This window comes from Macrobrachium nipponense, chromosome 12 (genome assembly GCF_015104395.2).
Source record: "Macrobrachium nipponense isolate FS-2020 chromosome 12, ASM1510439v2, whole genome shotgun sequence".
NCBI lineage: Eukaryota > Metazoa > Arthropoda > Malacostraca > Decapoda > Palaemonidae > Macrobrachium > Macrobrachium nipponense.
Genome location: NC_087205.1, coordinates 75623125 through 75644132, shown reverse-complemented (window position 1 = coordinate 75644132; position 21008 = coordinate 75623125). Strand labels below are relative to the sequence as shown.

Genomic DNA, 21008 nt, shown 5'->3' with positions numbered 1-21008 from the left:
CTTATGTCCTTTGTCATATATTTTCTACCATAAGCGTTCCCTAAACTACTAAGCAACGTCATGTCTTTGATTCTAACAAGTCATGCAAAGAGGAAAAAAAGTTCATAGGTATGTATGTGTATATATATGTGTGTAACAATGTATGTAAATATTGTATATGTCTACGCACGTGACTAATGATCTACATACCTAAACATACGCAAATGTATCTAGGGGGTATTCGCCCAAACATACACACACAATATGTAACTATATATATATATATATATATATATATATATATATATATATAATATATATATATATATATATATATATATATATATCATATTTCATATATATCATATATATGTGTATATATATATATTACATATATCATGTAATGTGTCTGATGGAAAAATACTTTTACATATATACGACAATTTCTTTAGGTTTTGGAATTATAAGACACTAAAAAATATTTCTTAAAAGTCTGAAAGTCGAGTTAGGCAAGTGTATTCGTTGGAAACATCAGTAATGATCATGCTATTGTCTTTCAGGCATTATTCTTAATTGCTCCAACTATATTATGAAATTACATCAAATAACAAACGAATTAAAGACTGAATCCTGAAATCGTTAAATACTCTACATATAATTTATGCCATTGTTTTGATTCTCCTGTTAATCTGTTTTCCTATCTGTGAAAGGTTACAAATAGGCGAGGGACATAAGAGGATATGTTAGTCGAATACATAAGGACACAAGAGGAAATGTTAGTCGAAAATATAAAGAAGAAAAGAAAATTTACATTATGGCGCGTAGAGAGATCGCGTCAAAGATACTGGAGGGAGAACGAACACTTTCATATTCATGGCTTATGCAAAACTTAGTTCACGGCGTAAACGAATTATTATTTACTACCTTATATGGGACTCGGGAAATTCCATTCTTATCCGACCGAAAAAGAATTTCTCGAAAAAGAATTTCAGATTTGGTAGCATACATAAATGATAAAAATTGAGGTGCAAGTTCTTGTGAACTCAAGTTTTGCTTTATACTAAATAAGCAGGGGTCTTCTGAGAAAAAAAAAAGTGATAGAGATTGCCTTCGTGTTGACGGAATTTTGAGTTTATATCTTTTACGAAAGACGTAGATTCCTCTGAATAAAAAATGGTGTGATATGGACTAGGAATATTGCGGTCTTATACAAATCTCAGAGATGTGGCGCATAACATGATAGTCATTGTAGTCTGTGTAGCATTGCGTCGTCCGGGACCAAATTATTTTTCACGCTGGAGGTTTGGAGTAAAATTGAACCGGTCATAATCTTCTCAGCTTTATCCACATCTATCGAAATAGTCAGTTACAAGTTTCTGCATGGTAACTAAAGCAAAGCATATTGGCATCTCGTATATGAAGGCAATCTCTGAAGAATGCAGACAGAGCTAGCACGGAAAATATATTTTTGGGATGCTGAATTTCGTGTTAATTCCAATCGCTTGAATTTCCAGGAACATCCAGACCTGAAAAACTACTGGAACACATCAATCAGATTTTAGTTCGCATTCTAATGATAATATTATGGTTACGTAGAAATATCGACTGAAAATCTTTTTCTTTATTACGCCAAGAAACATCCACGGTTAAACAAAACTGAAAATAAAGAATGATTGAAAAGGATGATGACCTGTATAACTTTCTGAAAGAGTATGACGTGCAGCCGTAACAAATAAAAGACAATTTGAAGAAAGCTTTTGTTTCAACTGAAATTTCATTTGATTTTCACAAAGGTGATGTTTTCGAATATGAATATGAAGTAGCTAGAGGAACGGCAAGACCAAAAGACACTTGAAGTGAGAGGTTAAATATAGCGTAATTTTATTAGTATAACATATACTATAATTTATCGTTGAAACCACTTTTTATCGCTTTTAACCTTCGTTAACCTCATGTGGAGAGACCTTACCTTACTTTACCTTACATCTTGTTCGGTTTGCCCAGGTCCCTCAGTGTGAGGCACCTCTAATGTCTACCAGAGTTTTGCTAGTCAGAGAGAGAGAGAAGAGAGAGAGACGAAGAGAGAGAGAGAGAGGGGGGGGGGGGGGGGGTCCAGAGGGGCACATTGTTCGGGGATTGAACGTTGGTCAGTCAGTTCGTGCGGTATCGCTCTACATCATGTGCTATGGGAGTTTAAACAGCATCAGTCTTTGTGATTCTAGATGTTTAAAATTTTCAGTGATAAAAAGTAGATCGAAAATAAAAGATCGTGTTATTAAACCTCTTAAAACTTAAACTGTTAAAAGAAATAAACTAAATAACATGCTTATATGTATGCGTCTTAGTCTCTAAGCCAATGGACGAAAATAGGTCGAAAATTTACTTTATTATTCATTTCATATTTGGATACAGCAACAAAATAACCCAGTAAATGTCCTCTTGTTAAACTTCTGTAAGTGCGTATGAAACGCGCGAAAGGTTGCCGATCAATCCAAGGGAATAATCTCAAGTCTTTTCCATTACATCTTAAAGGAATTCAGTTATCAACGACTTTATTGCCAAACAAAGTACCAGACGTACACTGCATTCGAGAGCTACTCTAAATCATCCAATGAAACAGTTGGCATCCGTAAATTAAAACCCAATGTCATCGTCACCATCATCATCATCATCATCTTCACCTCCATCACCATCGTCACATTAGTATTACCATCGTCACCTTCTCCGTCACCATCATCATCATCACAGACCGTAGCTTCCAGCTTTGATGTTAGCGTTAGCTCCAGATAATAGATTGTGATAAATGGGTAATTTAATTATCTCGGCGTCTCAGGAGGGGATGATTTATCTCATAATATTAAACAGAGGAGAGATGATTTAAGACGTTCGCTCGTCTAAAGAGCCAAGACTCATTTCATTGCATACGCGAAGAAAAAATGAGGACGCTTGTTGTCGATGTTAAGGTCGATTAGTTATTTATTTATTTCGGATCTCATTAAAAATCATAACAGCTGCTCTCTCTCTCTCCGTTACCTCTAAAACCACACAATGTTTATCAGTAGAGTTATCTCCCTGTGTTAAAAGTTGATACTGATGCTCGTGGTGTTAAGCTAAGGGATTACATGCACTCTCGTTTTCGTTAATATTTCAAATCTCAGCAGCAATTTGACAGAAAAACTACGCATGCGCCTGTTCGTTAATATCCCAATTTTAGCAGCAATTTGACAGAAAAACTACGATCTATCTCTTTAAAAACATGATCGTAAACTCTGGTGCCATTCATATATATACTGCTGTCCTTAAAACTATTTTTGCTAGAATAAAACAACATTAATAGAATGACAAAATCATATGATTTCCGAACTTCGTTCACTGGACATTATCGCACAGATAAATGAATGTTACAAACATACACCCACTTAGCTTTTATCTATATCTGGGTAACCAATCCTCATCGAATAAGAATTGCATAAATACAGTTATTCGTCTTCTAGATGCAATTAAACCGTGATAGCAATTATTACTTTCCTAAATGGCCTAGATTATTTTGAGAATGATTGTGTACCCAGCATTACTAATATTTCTCTATCCACGCTGTTATACCATAAAGTTATCAATGTTTCGAAATGTGTAAACACACAGCTGTCCCTTTTTATCCAGGTATTACTGTGGTGACTGTCCCATTTATCACCCACTAAACCTAAACACCGGGTCCCCCTTGACTGAAACCTAGGCACACAAGCCCCTAATCCTAAACACACCCCCTTTTGAACCTAAACACATCCCCAGTAAACCTAAACACACAACTCCACTAAACCTAAACAACCCCCACCCCCAACTAAAACTAGACCTTGACACAGAATTATCAATCATAAGACAGATAACCATTTTCAATAAATTTCTATGGTACAGAGTGCATGAACTGAGGTATGATAAACTTGTAGAGTTTATTTAACACAATACGTTACAAAGGGTAGGGGAAGGATAGGGGGTACGAATTTAAATAGTATCAAATGGTGGCCACGTGCCAAATTATCTCTAGATCGTCAAGCGGTTACAACACTAGTTACAAAAGGAAGGGGGAAGGGGGAGGTCGGACGGGGGAAGGGGAAGGGCGGGGATCGGATTTGCAGTACAGAAGCCATGATCAAGTTTGCGAACAGATACCAAGAATAAAAGAACTGGGAATGTATGGAGGTGATGAACAACAGACTAACGAGTGATAGGTGAACGGAAACAATAATGGAACGCAAAGCGAAAACAAAAATGGAAAAACAACAAAAGACAAATTACCACTTCCATGACATAATTCTGGCACAAATATGCAATGAAAATAAAATAGTTATATTCTTACTCTGAGTGAAAACTCACCTCGGTTTTTGGAGTAGGTCATCAAACAAAGGATCACGGTAAAAATTGCCCGCTCTGGAGAGAAAGAAAAAGAAAAAGGATTAACTCTAGTTTTTCTAACCAAAAAACAAAAGTTCATAATAAAGAACATAATTATCCCAGCCTCGTTATTGAGCGCCACTTGACATAAACAGAGAATAAGGAAGAAGAAGAAAAAATGTTTTAAATATGTATATTTTCTGTATAAGTATTCCTCAAAGTTTACTTGCCCGAAGGGAGTTACGCAACGATTCTTTTCACGTACACATACACATATTGAGTCACTATACACTACGAGCAAGTTTGAAAAAATTGCCATACACAACCGGCTTTGTGCAAATATTGATGTATTCACTGTCAATAGATAATGTAAACACAGGTTTAGATTATTTTATTTTTCGTAATGAAACATACCGTGCGTAATATTCCCACATATTGGAAGTATTTTACCTATATGTTTGCTGCAATCTTTCATAAACCACTGAAGTTTCCTTGCGTTGCTAATTTCAAATATGGCTTCTGTAATGTGTATCTTACAAACAGTTTGCCCTATAATTGAACTGTAAATATCTATAAAACATGACAATATCTGGTTATATCTTTCATCGCTTCTACTTTTTTTTTTAATCTGAGAAGATTGAGTACTTATCCGATATACAGAAAAGTAATATGTAAAAGAAGAAAACACTGTGGTTTATTATTTATTATATTTCAGAGCATTAACTAGCTCTCTTATACCTCTCTTCCTTACTCCCTATTCCAAAAAAAATAATAAATACATTAAATAAAAAATAATCATGTGTGTGCAACTGTTCCGCAATAGTATCATAAGTTGCATAATGGGTTCGATCCGCGCATGCGTTTGAGAACCGAACGTTCAAGTTTCTTGTCATACTGTTAAAAGGTAGCATACTTTTTCGCACTAACATCAAGTCCTGATATATTTTTACAGTCGTAGCCCGAATAAGACTAGAAGTTCGAAAGACTAGAAGTTCGAACGCTTATATCCATCAATAATGGAGACTTCAGTAGAGAATGGGTCCTGTTCACACAACCAATCATATCTGGTATACATGTAACGTCAGTAAAATAATCAAACTCATTGCACACCCGACAGTATGTTTTCTCATGCAACGTCTTGGCGGGAAAAGTGCATGATGGGAAATAGTCCAGCATGTCACCCACGGACCCAGCCAGCCAGCCACCTCCACTCACATCAGTCTGTGTGCTTGTTTAAAATTAATGTTCCACTTAGAGCCCAATGATTATTAAACATTTCTATGGCGTTTTTAGAAGAATGACGTATGAGGAAAGTTCAGCTAAACTGTCATCAGGATGTTTCTATGATCAACTGGGAAACTAACATCCTCAGACTTTGTACTGACGTTGGTAAACTCGATGAAAAGGTTAGCATATTTTTTCACATCGGTAATTACAGTTATAAATAACTGTTTCTGTATTTCTACATAAATCTATTATGTTGATCATTTCTGCAGCATGTAAAACATCGACATAACATTATTTACAGTTTTCATTGTAGAATCTGAAGTTGAAACAAGAACCAGCCTTTTCAAATTCTCCCGCTATAAATTTAAAGGGTTTTGGAGAAAACGGTCGCATTCGTTGCCTAGGTCGTGTCCTGCACTAACTAGCCGGTTTTCATTCTCGTGACATATTTCTAAAAAAAAATAATAATAATTTGCACAACAAGCAATGTCTAGGGAATATCTGTGATCATTGTGATATAAATACTTAAGGAAAACAAAAAAAAAAACACTGGATTATATTGGGTTAAATAAAGAATTTTACCATTATTATTATCCTTAACTTTCCAATTTGCCATTATCATTAGACTTAACTTTACTATCGTCATAACCATTGTTCTCAATTTTACTACTACCATTACTATTGTAACTATATGATTATTGCAATAACAAATTAATTACCAAATATTTGTAAATTATTGAGTATAGCTACTCCGCATAAATCACAATATCAGATATGTTAAGTTACATCGATTACACAACGGGCAAAACTTCATTATAATTACCTTACCTTTAAGCATTCGTACTCCAGGGCTATGTAGATGGCAAAACGCCGTATCCAGACCCATAGGAGACAGAATCTTGTGTCATCAACGCCGTTAGGTCAACAAGCTGATCTAATGAGGTATTTTCGTAGCTGGTGACCTACATGTGATTTGTATCATCGTGTCCGTTGCGCTGTAAACCGACGGTTCACATAAAAAACATTAACCTCGACAACGATTTTTGTCCTAAGTTTGGATATGTTTCCAGGACAGAAAGATTCTGTAATGGCTATCTTTAAAATGTATTTTTTACTTATTCGAAGGAAACAGTGCCGCTAAAAGATTGCTGACATAAAAATCATTTTTAAAAAACGCTATCTCATCTATTCACTTGGACTTGGTGTATCCAATACTTTTCGTCCTGCTATCTTTATCCCATTTTTCTTTATTTAAAAGCCATGGGATCGTCGATCGTATAAGATGAGTCATTATATATTACCGAAGAGTTACACCTTGTGGACTGGCCCAACTCACCGACTATCACGGCTGGCCACCCTCCGAAAAAGTACTTTTAACCCGTCCTGACACCGGAGATGGTCATCAGTCACGAGTTGTTGGTGAGAGAAGGAGCTAAAGACCTTTCCTCTCCTTTCGAAGTAAGTATTTTCTCCAAAGTTAGAAATTAAGGCCATATTTTAAGATTTAAACAGAGGGTAATGAAAAGGGTGGTCAACGCAGTGCACACTTCACCAAAACGCCTCCGAAATGTTTACTTACAACTCGAAATATTTAGAGGATTAACGCCATCTCGATGTTTGCGGAGTCGCTTGTGTCAATAAACTTCCCATTTTCTGTGCTAAATCCGCACACCACTTGTACCCATAAACGCTGGGGCACTTTCATCACAACAATCGTACACCTGAACTCTTAACACGGCATTCTTTGCGGCGTTTTGCGCTCTTCAATTGTTTATCAGTGTTGTCAATTGGTATGTGTTTACTCTCCAAACTGGGTCTAAGACTTAAACAAAACCAGGGAAATAAGTGAAATTAGCGTATCTTTTTGTAGTATATATACATATTACAGCAATTTTATCACTACTGCATTACTATGACAACTAGAATTCATGGAAACAGTTTGTAAATGCATCGGCGTATGTGTGACGTCCACTAGTTCAGGGTCCAAATATACAGGGTCTGCTCACGAGGCGGTACTAAAACCTATCCCCGCCCCTTGTGAAACTTCATCAGTTACATAAGGACCATATCTTTATGAAACTATATTTACGATAACATTTTCATATAACTATTTTTGCGATGGCGTTTTTTTATATAAATTTTCCTTTTATTGCATGTTGCCGTATACTACGTTAAAGTACAAAGAATGCTCTTTCAAATGATATATAGCACATTACAATTACGATTACTTTCAAACCCACAAGCGCGCACAGAAAAATTATCTACGCACACAAAAATGTGCAATTACTTCATCCGTCATTCACGTTTCGTAGCGTATCTAACTAAGGGATGATGATAGAAAGAAACTGAAAAATTGATTAGAAAGCTGATAAAATTTACTATATAATGCATAAATAAAATTGATAGGTGTTCTCAGAAATTTTCGAGAAATTCTAAGTCAAAGGCGGACTAAATTTTTTAAATTTTATGTAAATATTTACCACATTTTTTTACATGATTTTTCATCTTATCACGTTTTGCCATATACCATGTAAAAGTACAAAGAATGCCCTTTCAATTGGTATATGACACATTACAATTACAATTATTTTCAACCCCATAATCGCACACAGAAAATATTATCTACGCACGCAAAAATTATAAAAAATTAAGTGTTCGTGAGAGATCTGAAATCTAGCCCCGCCCCTTGTGAAACGTCATCAGATACATCCAGTCAGACTGACGAATAACTTTTTGTACTCTTTTCGGAAATATTATAATCGTTTGAGGCATGCATAATTAATACCTTTATGTATACAGTTTGTTTTATATGCAAAATTATGTGTTCGGAAGTATATTTATGTGATATGAAGTGCTAATGAGAAATTTGCTGGAAATGTGTTCCCTGTCTCATTTTCTTCATCATTTATACCTTTGATACCTTATATCGTATATGATGCAATTGTTATACTTTTGATATTGTTTTATTTTTGTAGCCAAGTCGTGCAAATGCAACTGCCATTTTTGACACTGCCTGTATCCACATTTTCTTTGTATTTATTGCATAACAATAAGTATTCACAATAATATTTGGAAAATATAATTAATATATCATTCTAACCTTTATCATAAAAAAATTTGCTTTTCAAAGTGAGGTATGAACACAGTGACAGAACTAAATACATTTCTTAAGAATTATTTAAAATCTTGATAATATTACTACCTGAGAGAGAGAGAGAGAGAGAGAGAGAGAGAGAGAGAGAGAGAGAGAGAGAGAGAGAGAGAGAGAGAGAGAGAGAGAGAGAGAGAGAGTTGTCATGTTAAAAGAAACAAACTTGAAGAGAATACAGGAAACCAGTATATAGGTAAGTAAATAAATAAGTAAAGAATAAACATATGAAGAAAGCTGGAGTAGCTATGTGTGTTCAAACTGGTATATTTTGTGCAATAAAACAAGGTTTGGTGACTAAATGAGAGAATGGGTATTAAAAAAATCAAACATGTGACCTCTAAAGATTTCATCATCAAGATTTTATGAAAAACACTATGCGATATGGATTAAATGTATAAAAACTAAGGGTTCTTTAAGTAATTCAGTGGAGAAACAAGTGCGTGTTACTCTTGTGACGTCACAGTATTAGCTCCGCCCCCACTGCCGAGTTAAGCAGCCCCTATATACTTTGAATGGTTATTAAAAAACATCAAGCATGTGACCTCTATACAGGTTTTATCAGATTTTATAAAAAAAAATGCATGCAGTATGGATTAAATGTATAAAAACTAAAGCTTCTTTAAGTAATCCAATGGAGGAGCACGGGCAGTGTTACTCTTCTGACGTCACAGTATTAGCTCCGCCCCCACTGCCGAGTTAGGCAGACCCTATTACTTTGACTCTGCACTAGATTGGCAACAATGAGTCATTTTTCCTCGCGTCGTCTTTTTTCAAGGTTAATTTGGTTGCAAAAGAGATAATAGACATGAATTAAATAAACAATTTGAAGTAAAGTTAAACTAAATAATGAGTAAAGTAAACAATTAAGGGAATAAAGCCTTGCACCTCATATTCAGTGTTGTCGTCTGCTGCTCGTAACTGTGTTTGCGGAGTGAGTACTTAGGAACCAGGAACAGTAACGTGGTTCAAGTGCAATGTGGAATGAATCAAGACAAAAATGTGTTTAATTACAATCAAATAAGCACTGTGGAGTTTCAGTTGTGATGGCAGTAAGGATAAAACCACCGATTACAAGGTAAAAATGAGTTCAGTTCAACCCCGGGAATAAAAGGTTTCATACTTTCGCTAATATAGGCAACAAAATGTTGTTTCATTGTGCTGAATACAACTGCAATCTTGAGTAAGATCAATAAACGATTCATATGTACGCTAACATTGTTCAAATGAGTGCTGGGAAGGATGGTGGATTGTCCGTGATTAGACAGGCCAGCCTGACGATAGCCGCCATATTGGATTTCAAAACTGCCTTGAAAACATATTTTACGAAGAGCGTCACATGCTTATTTTAGTTCGTATTGGGCTTTCATATATCACATTATGTTGACGAAACTTCAATTTTTTGAATGGTATGCTTAAAGTTGTAATTGTATTCTTGTTTCACCAATTAAACATCGAGTGAATAAGACCCGGCCAGCGTGATGACGATGGATCGTCCGTGATTGTTTACCCCATATATTGAGACTGATCTTGTGATTGGAAAAGGATTATAAAAAATAAAATAAGACGAACAGATCAGGGCAAATTCATAATATTTACTCCCTGATGCCTCTCAGACTACACGCGATATTTTTCTGGCTTGTTTGATGCCCTTTGCATGTTACATACCATTATTGTTTTTGGAAATGCGTAGTTTTCGACTTTTTTTTAAGGCGTTAACAACAGCATTTCCCGAAAAATCAATGAACAAAACACACAAAAATCTAGGCCTATTGCTGCCTTCTAAATTTTGCTAATAAAACATATTTATTACCTAATTCATATTACTGATTAACTAATAATTAATAAGTATCAACTAAACATTCCACGGGCTTTTATTTGTATGGCTAAAACGAGCGTGAGAAATATTTGGTGTGTGTGGAAGTTCGTGGCATCCATGATCCACATCGGCTGGGTTTGTTGACAAAACACCACGGCCCATCGATCCACATGACAGAATTCAGGTAATTTTGATAAAATATCGTATCTCGGAAACTATTAATTGGCGAATTTAATGATGGGGTTGCTTTGAACCCCTCTCATAGCGAACTAGGTACACATCTATGGAGGTGTCATTGTTGGGTTGCCGACCGGTTGGAAACTGATAAAACCCAAATGAGAGGGTTTACAGTCCTAGGCGTAGCCTAAGTTTGTCCAAGCTACATTTTCTTGCTACTAGCCTAACATGAAAAAAATACACAGTAATTGCTTTCAAAGTACAATAAAATTACTTACAATTTACTTACAGTGGCTAAACATATGCGGCGTAGCATTTCGTTATTTCAACCTAGTGATTTAGACGCAATGTGAATCAGCCTTTAAACTGGCTAGCCTGCCGCAAGTCGTGCACCTGGAGTCGGGCCATTTAAACTATTTGATGATAAACATCATGCCCAAGTTTAAACGTAGGCCTAGCTGTGAAAATGACTTTAATTTCTAAAAAAACTAGCTTACAAATCCAACCGTTGCTACCATCTCCCTTCTCTTCAGTAACCAGTGTCAGTCTTCGACCGCAATTTCCTTTCTTTTTTGCACTTGCGCACTGACATTACAGGGAATTGGGTCTCACTTAGCATTTCCGTTAACGCTTACTGATAAGCTCTGTTTCCGCGCACTCAGTACACCATCGAACTTCCTTAGCAACATAACGATACTGGGAGTAAGGGACGGAGACAATTGCAGTATTGCCAGGTGACGTGGTCCAAAATTCTCCTAAAATCATGTTAAAATTTACCCATAAACCTTTGTAAAAGTTCTCATTTCATTAGGTTTCTGCCTGTTAGATCGAGACAACACTGCAATGTATTATCGATCCTTTATATAATACTAAAAAAAAAAAAAAAAAAAAAAGCAGTACAACCTAAATATGTCTTTTAGAATAATTTTATGAGAATGAGATGCATATTATTGTATAATATCCAGTCTGAAAAATATGTTTAAATTTCGTTTTTATTCAAATACAGTTAAAAGACAACACAAATAGTAGGTTGTAAAACACAGAAAGAATACAAGCTCTCATTTTATTTACCTAACGTAGCTTTGAACGAATGTCCTTCGTATTACATCATGCAAAAACAATAGGATTTTTTTAGATAAACACGAATGAAGTTCATGTTGTTATAGAAACAATATTAACTTTTTTTATAAAATCTTTTTTTCAACCAAACTCCTATTCCAACAACATGCTATTGCTCAAAATTAGGTAAGCTTCCCCACAGTTGGCAACACTGTCTAAGAGGCGAGATTTCCTGCTTGCCAAAGTAAACAATCTCTCTCTGCGATTGTGAACTTCGGATATCGATCGTAATTGACCACAATATATGTGTGACACGTTCGTGTGGACGGAGCCTTAAGGTTTCAAGGAGGCCGGGAAATAGGTTGCAGCCACAATTGAGAAGCTATCAGAATGAGTGAGTAATACCAGTTTGAGTCAAGTTTGAAATTTGAACAAAATTAACAGGAGGTAAATGACCAGGCGTTGGGCCCCTGGCCAGGGGTGCTGAAGCTAACAGTGTAAGAAGCTGAGGGAGTTAGTTCTGTTATACATACCTGAACCAAAGACCTTATATAAAGTATAAACGGGTTGTGAGGGGCATGGTTGAACTTGTAGTAGTTAAAGCCAGAAGCGTGGGAGCCTGGAAGTATAAATGGCATGTAAAGTGTATGCTTGAACTTGCAGCAGTTAAAACCAGTAGCGTGAGAGCTTAGGTTGTTTAAACGCTTTTACGTAATATCGTGATTATTTACTCTAAGGATATACTCGTGTCTAACTACAGAATTTATATTTTACTCCATGATCGTTAATTGTTATAATTATTGTGCACGATTTTGTTATAAAACTGTATCTACCTGAAATTTTCCTTTAATTTTCCAACATTTCTTGAAGGTTAAACGCTAGACCTATTGATCAATATGTACGTATATGAATCAGTAATTTCCATAGACCTACTAAATAGACTTTTTTTTTTTTTTTTTTTTTTTTTTTTTTTTTTTTCTGCTCTTGCCCGAAAGAGCTAGGTACAGGTCATAAAACCAGATTTGAAAAAGAAAATGCCTTTATATTTAACCCGTCATTTTCACCGACTCTGCTTCCATCACTCAAGACTTGCTTTACACGCTGTATAGAAAGTAACTACTTGTTATGAGTCATTTAATGAGTTTATTGGGTTCTGTGAACATGTTATAATAATTAGGCTTGATGGGTAGGAGCCACTTACTTTATCCTGTGAACTCTAACCCATATAAATACCGGGTTGGCTGCCTTTTTGTTCTACATAGGCCTATTACTTTTTTCCCTAATATACCATATCTGGAACCCAAGTTTTGATTTCAATAAATATTCAGTGCAGAACAATTTAGGATCTACAAATGTTTGTCGAAAGAAGGACCCTATAGGATGACTGGTTGACTTAGTGAATTTCAGAAAGCAACATTTCAATGCACACTTTCCGTGACCTTCAGTTAATCGATCAAGATTGCCAGCAGCCCTTTTTGCAGGCACAAGCCATATAATTACCTTAGGCCAATAAGACATATTGACTTATATGTGTATGTATGCATTTCATGTAATATATATATAATATATATATATATATATATTATATATATATATATATATATATATATTATATATTTCTTGCTGAAATCATCAATTCTTGCGACTCCCACCATAAAAATGTAAACAATGAAAGTGGTGGCTATTCAAACAACCCTTATATATGTATTGATATAAATATATATATATATATATATATATATATATATATATATATATATATTGCAGAATTGCAATAGCCACAATGCCCTCTTGACTTCTTGAATTCTTTCTTCTTGTTTTGGATACGCTTGTCACTACAAATCCTTCAGGTGGTTAGGTCGGCAACGTGACCTCTTTGTGATTATGGTGCCCGGGTTCGTTTCCCGTACCGGACATCACAATTTCTTTGAGCTTGAATCTTCAGGCTTTGTAGTAACAAGCGTATCCAAAAAAGAGGAAAGAATTCAAGAAGTTAAGAGGACATGTGGCTATTACAATTGCAAATGTATCTGGTAAAAAGTGACCAGGAGAATATATTATATATATATATATATATATATATATATATAATATATATATATATATATATATATATAGGGTTATTTGAATAGCCAGCACTTTTGTGGTATATATTTACGTGTGCTGGAAGTAGCGAGAATTAACTTTACAACTTCAGCTCGAATCATGCAAGAAGATCCAGCCGAGTGTGCGAGCGGTTTCGCTGGAATCCTTGCATATTCACTTCAAACTTGAGCCCGCTCCTGCCGAATCGCCGCCTTTGTGAACACAGCCTATACCTTTGTGTTTTATACATGTTTTGTAATGATTTGATCCTCTTAGACTGCAGGGTACTTGCAACACGGCGCAAGCAAGTAGTAGATCTGTACACATTTGAACTTACCTGAACGCAAATGTAACCAGATTCTGTCATTATTTTCCTGAAATATACATGACACTCATGAAACTCTCAAAGGAAGCAGAATTTAAGATTCATGATTTTACAGAGGATATTGAACACAGGTTTCGAAGTAATTTCCGTTTATTCAGTATCAGTATTTACACATAGCTTGTTGCTTTAATAGAAGTTACAGTGGTAAAAAGCGTGATATTGTGATGCCTTTCGTGGCCTCTTTTTGTCAGTTACTTATACACATTTTATCTTTATTCTCCGAAAACATAATGTCATGGAGTACTGTTGTGGTGATATTACCATAGTGAAAGTGAACTCATACATAAGACTATATATTTGTTACAAATACAGACTGAATCAGAGATATGCATTATTCCAGTATCGGTGTCTGTAGTCTTTAAATCTCATTATTCCGTCAAATAAAACTTACGTTTATCTTGGTATGACTTAGTAACAATTCCTTGAGCAAAGTTTCAATGGTTTTTTTGTTTCTAGGGTTATAGCAAAAATTCTGGCTCTACTTTTCAAAACCTCTTGTAGATCAGAGACCTTTTCTTTTGGAAAACTCTTAAGACTATGATAGGAAACAAGGATTTGATATTGTAAAAAAATGAATTAGAGATTCATAGACAACTCAGTGACTGTATACCTCTCACGTAAATTGCAATAACTCTACTCTCCAATAGAAGAAAACACGAAGCTTACGATCTACGTAGTCCAAAAAAATACAGAACTCTCTACATCCAAAACATTTATTTACACATATACATCAGCCAAAAAGTTCAAGTGTTACACAAAGAGAAGCGTCGACCGAGACATTGCAGAGGCTCCGATCACTGACATGGCTGCCGCAGCGGACAAAGCACTCCTTGCACCTGAAACACAGACAACGGAAAGGGATTGTTTTTATAAGCGACTGCTGTGAGGATCAAGTATGCTAGACCTAAAGACACTTTAAAACTCGTTTTGCTGAGAAAGAATGAGATGAGCACGTACACTCCTACCCTTGAACTCGCACATATTCATACTCACACATGCCGATATATATATATATATATATATATATATATATATATATATATATATCTCAGGTATTAACAGCCACAAATACCACTTAATAATGAATTCACTTAACTTGGGAATAACTTAAAAGAGGACTTATATACAGTATATCAGCGCATCTACACTGGCCAGGTTTACAATCTGTGTCTTTTGAATTATCCGCTTAACCACCATTGTTGTTGTTGTTAAAGATTAAGCTGGCCTTATGCCAGTACGGGCTCTTACTCATAGAGCAGCCCGTACTTCATTTGAATATTCTTCAGGTGAAAAGGTGAGATTTTTAGGATATGAGGTGAGCCTTTATTATGATCATGTGCACCAGGAGTTGTCTTTGAGTCTGCTTTACATATTCTGTAAAGAGTCAGGGTTTGCATCGAAATCAGACCATCTCCAGCATGATAGCTGAGTTCTAGGTTTACAGCATTTATGTAATTAACTGAACAGTGTACTTCCAAATATTAATCACATATACTCCTTAATATCCAATTCAGTTTGCCTTGGGAATAACATGCTGCCAGAAAAAATTAAGTAAGAGCAGTGCGTGTTTAATTCCCTTTTGGTGTAAAATATTGCCCTACGTAAAATCAATTCGGTTTTAAAGAGTATTTGAGGGTTTACTTGCAAGATAGAAGGAAGATTTTTTTTATACTGTCTTATAGGGTTTAATTAAATAGACATTTCTACAAAATAAATGTCTTCATATATTAGTTTTTGCACAGTATTATGAATGCACTTGCAAAGTGAAAAGCACAGTGCCTTATCTTTACTTGTATCCAAGAAAGCAACGAGTGCAGTGGAAAGCTATTGGCTATACATTACGTAATCACAAAATCTGGAACGTCTTAAAACCTTTGCCTGAACAAATTATGGGAATAAATGGCACCATTGTAAGTCACAAGAGGTATAAATACACGTTACTGGGCCATTGGTTAATCTAGTATCAAAAAGGATTTGCAGTGATGTGTTAGTATCTTTTATAGTCATAATATATACCAATAGCTGAAAAACTGACAGATATAAATAAAAAATAAATGAACTCGGCCAAGGCCAAATCCTATCCCTTTGACAACCCCATAAAAACTGGTTAGATTGGATCAACATGAATCCCTACATTTTTAGAGAAGATATTGGCACCTGAAGACTGGTAATGAGTGTTCTACACCCATTTTCTAAAGATTCCGTTCATCCTTCCTTTAGATGTCTTGGTAGCGCGCAAAGGTGCTCTCAGACACAGTTGATAATGTAACTTCCTCCCAACATTATCGGCGGCATATTCAAGCAAAATACCTTTAGAAACAGGAATTTTAAAAAATAAACAGATTTATGAAATAAATGTGTATTTTTACTACCATTTCCATAAACGCATTCTAGTAGCAACCGAGGGAAAAATCAGCGGAATTACTGGAGAGTCTTATTTCATAATGTGAAAAAAGTATTTCTTAATCTGCAAATACAGCATTATTCTCAACTCAGCTCAGCTGGAAATGACACGTTTGCGCTCTTGAATAGATTACAGGGATTAATTAATCGATAAGAAAAAGAAGCGTACAAACACACACACACACATATATATTATATATATTATATATATATATATATATATATATATAATATATATATATATATATATATAATATTATATATTGAACGCTTGTATCCATACAAATTATATTCATCATGCACAGTTTTTTAACATATAGCAACACACCAATATACACTTAATATTTATTGGTGTGAATAGTGTGTATAAGTGATGAAAATTTTTATGTATATATATATATATATATATATATATATGTATATAAACTTTGGGTCACTTTTACACACAACAGGTGGCTGAAGTCGCGTTTATCGAAGTTTATAAAACAGGTAACTGTTCGAATCCTGCCAGGGACGAGGCACCTAATAATTATATTTCCACATGGCTGTAAGTTATTCCTAAATTATAGTGCATTGGATATTAAACGACATTAGCGGCTTGATAATATATATATATATATATATATATATATAATATATATATATATATATATACTAACTGCAGTATGATCCTCAAACATCACTTCAGGAAAGCCGAAGACACATGGATGTTTTTAAAAAGATTTATTGATTAAGAAACGTTTCGCACATGACTATGTGCATCATCAGTCTTAAAAATGACAAAATAATAACATTAAAAATACTAACAATACACAGGATTCTTAAAATGGCAATTGGAATACATTAAAAGATCCAAAAAAATGAAGCAAGGTAAAAACAACTGCTGTTACACCCACCTTCAGGTACAACGGAAGTAGATAGAATGACCAAAGAAGGAACACCAGCGTATAATAGCCCTTCTTTTCCATTTCGAAATTTTTGGCTTCTCTCCTTATCGAGTATACTTCTAGTCATTGTATTTTAAAGAATGGTTATGAATTTCAAAGCCAAATCATTAGTCAGTATGGTGACCTATATATGTGAAGCTTTGATGATAAGTCTTTATTTACGAATGTTCCCTTAAAGAGATTATTTTAAACAAGGTTTTCCCAGATGGCAATTTTACATTTCATGGTTTTACTACGTCTCTTTTTAAATAACTTCTAGAACTCACTGTGCAAAATTCTATGTTTATTTTTAATAAAAAATCATACTCTCAGGTAGATGGTGTTGCTATAGGTTCTTCATTAGGACCTTTATTTGCAAATTTTTTTAATGTTTTTTTTAGAGGGAAATTTTTTAGATTGTTGTCCGTCGTCTTTTAAACCATTGTTTTACAGAAGGTATGTAGACGATACCTTTGTTCTTTTTAAGTATCAGTGGCAGGCCACTCAGTTTTTAGATTTTCTTAATCAGCAACACCGTAACATTAATTTTACTATGGAATTGGAGAAAGATAATTGCTTACCGGTTTTAGATGTTTTGATCACGAGAGTTAGTTCTGTTTTTACTACTGCCGTTTACAGAAAGAAAACCTATACAGGCCTTGCAAATAATTTCTACAGTGCTTGTCAAACCAGTTTTAAATTAAATACCATATATACTGTATAGGGCTCTTAGATACTCGTACAGTTTGGCCATATTTCATAAGGAGATTGAATTTTTAACTACTTTCTTTCATCAAAATTCGTTTCCTAAGGATCTAGTTTTTAGAATAGCCAGCAAACTTTTAACCAATTATTTTCATCCTGCCACACCGGTTTTTAATGTTCCGAAAAAACTTATGTGTGCTTCAATCCCTTATATTTTTAACTTCAAATTTTCACAGAAGCAAATTATTGAAACTGAAATACCGTGCATTAATTTAAAATTGATATCATATAATCCCAGTAAAATTGGCTCCTTGTTTGGCTTCAAGGACCATCTGCAGCCCTTCATGAGATCCAGTGTGGTCTATAAGTTTACATGCCCAGGATGTCGTGGTACTTATATTAGATCAACGAAAAGGTTGCTGCAGATGCGTTATTGCAGTCACTTAGGGGCAAAGATTGAGCAGACCAGAACATTCAAATATAAAAAATCATGCTATCAATTGTAAAATTGAGGTCAAGAAGCAGCACTTTTCCATATTAGGGTATTCTAAGGATGCAGATTATCTGACTACCTTAGAGTCATTATATATAAAAAGACTCGTTCCATCATTAAACGGTGGTTGCTCTTCTGCTCAACTATCTGGCATAGTCGTCTTTGGAGGTTGGTGTTCCTTCTTTGGTCATTCTATCGTCTTCCGTTGTACCTGAAGGTTGGTGTAACAGCAGTTGTTTTTATCTTGCTTCCTATTTTTTTATCTTTTAATGTATTCTAATTGTCATTTTAAGAATCCTGTGTATTTTTAGTATTTTTAATGTTATTATTTTGTCATTTTTCAGACTGATGATGCACATAGTCATGTGCGAAACGTTTCTTAATCAATAAATCTTCTTTTTAAAAACATCCATGTGTCCTTGGCTTTCCTGAAGTGATATATATATATATATATATATATATATATATATATATATATATATATATATATATATATATATATATATATATATGTATGTATATGTATGTATTTATGTATCGATATATGTATATACTACATATATATGTATATACGTATACATATGCATATATCGAAATCATTTGTCGTCAGTCAGTAAGAGCTTGTTAACACCTGCATACCATCTTCAAAGAAGCCTGCCAATCCCTTTAATTCACGCACGAGTCTGGAAAATCCCCATCTCATACAGTTCTGTGGATTTATACACCGAAATTATACGGAATTGTGTGCTGAATATAATAGCAGCAATTAGTTTCACTACTTCTTTTGGGTAATTAATCCTCTGAAATACAAAAAGAAATATATTCCTGAAAAACTTTACATGTTCTATTACTAAAAAAATGATGAGCATTCTTTAAAGGAAAACACCAAATTTTTATAATCCAGAAGATAGATGTACCCTATGACTTAAAAAATTAAGACAACATATCTTTAAACTTCAAAACCAACTTACTGTTTAAACAACAAAGGTAAATCATTTCTGTAAAACAAAGGGCTAATTATGTTTTTACAACACAATGGTAAAGCATTTATTTGGTGTTCCGTTTGCAAAGGTGTCTTTAATCATTCACGCATCAGTAACCCCCAACAACGAAAATGAAGTGAAATTCCTCTCAAGCACTAATGACTACTTGGAAGCTTATTAAATTCCCATGAAGAACTTTGAGTCACTGATTTCTGACTGACTATTCCCTGGTTAGCAGAGATAGTCTCTCGAATATTCTTCCATTCATCTCATTCGCCGATAACTGCCTAAATTGCAGGAATATTTTTTATAACATTCTGATCATTCTCGTCTACCACTGATAACTTCCTGGCTTTTGGTGAATCCCATTAAGTCCTAATTAGGCTATTGCCTGTAAGGTGGTGACATCATCTCAATAGACGAAAATTACCTGCATCGTAGTAAAAGTCTTATCATACACTGATGAGTGTTGCGTTGTAGCGATAATCCTCTCAGTAGTCAGTAACCACCCACCCGCATCATTGTGGTATATCTCTTTCAAACAGTGATAAGGAACCCCGCTGCAGTGATATGTTTTTGAACAATTAAATACTAAGTGAAAATCACCAGTAAGTACCACCCCGTAGGTGGGTTGTGCAATGTATAGGCTTCACTTAAGGTTCTTCGTATTGTTCCTTCGCCCCCCTAACTGCAACCCCTGTCATTCCTTTTACTGTACTTTCCCACACATTCTCTTACTTCCATCTAACTTTTCACCCTCTCCTAATAATTGTTGCTTAGTGCAGTTGAGAGATTTCCCTCCTGTTGTACCTTTAAAACCTCCTTTACTCTCAGTTTGTTAGTCAGCGCTAATGACCTCACAGGTTCCAGCGTTTGGCCGTTCACCTCATCTTCATATTTCCTGAAAGTACCTGCATTGTAGTGATATTCCTGAGCAGTCAAGTAGTTCGGACTCCTGAGCTCTTTCGTGGTCGTTCTTTCGTGACTGCTGCCGAAGTGCGAGGTGCAGGAGACAAGGATCATGCCGCGATGGAAGTACTCGCTCCTAGCTTGGAACCTCAGGCCCATTGTGTGTGCGCTGGACCTGGACACGAATTTCTGCCGAAGAGATTTTATTGATAGATGTTTTAGGCTAAGTTTTATATCGTTAAACAAGCATCAAATTATCTATCTGTCCCTCTATATATATGTATATATATACATATATGTATATATACACATATGTATATA

The 21008-nt window shown here is 34.9% G+C and overlaps 1 protein-coding gene and 1 long non-coding RNA gene across 3 annotated transcripts in view; both read right to left on the bottom strand.

The window, feature by feature from the left end:
- LOC135225025 (uncharacterized) overlaps positions 1-11440 on the bottom strand; it is a 329201-nt gene extending 317761 nt beyond the window's left edge. The window contains exons 1-2 of the long non-coding RNA XR_010316881.1: positions 11029-11440; positions 4351-4404 (exon numbers count right to left, since the gene is read on the bottom strand). This is a non-coding gene — a long non-coding RNA (uncharacterized LOC135225025). The remainder of the gene's footprint in view (positions 1-4350; positions 4405-11028) is intronic.
- A 2900-nt stretch (positions 11441-14340) lies between these two features.
- Positions 14341-21008, bottom strand: part of LOC135224606 (uncharacterized) — a 477388-nt gene continuing 470720 nt past the window's right edge. The window contains exons 5-7 of one of the 2 annotated variants that reach the window (XM_064263767.1): positions 20690-20876; positions 16403-16578; positions 14341-15104 (exon numbers count right to left, since the gene is read on the bottom strand). In XM_064263767.1, the coding sequence (XP_064119837.1) occupies positions 16448-16578; positions 20690-20876 (318 nt within the window). In that variant the 3' untranslated portion in view covers positions 14341-15104; positions 16403-16447. The remainder of the gene's footprint in view (positions 15105-16402; positions 16579-20689; positions 20877-21008) is intronic. The other variant, XM_064263768.1, reaches the window with a different exon arrangement.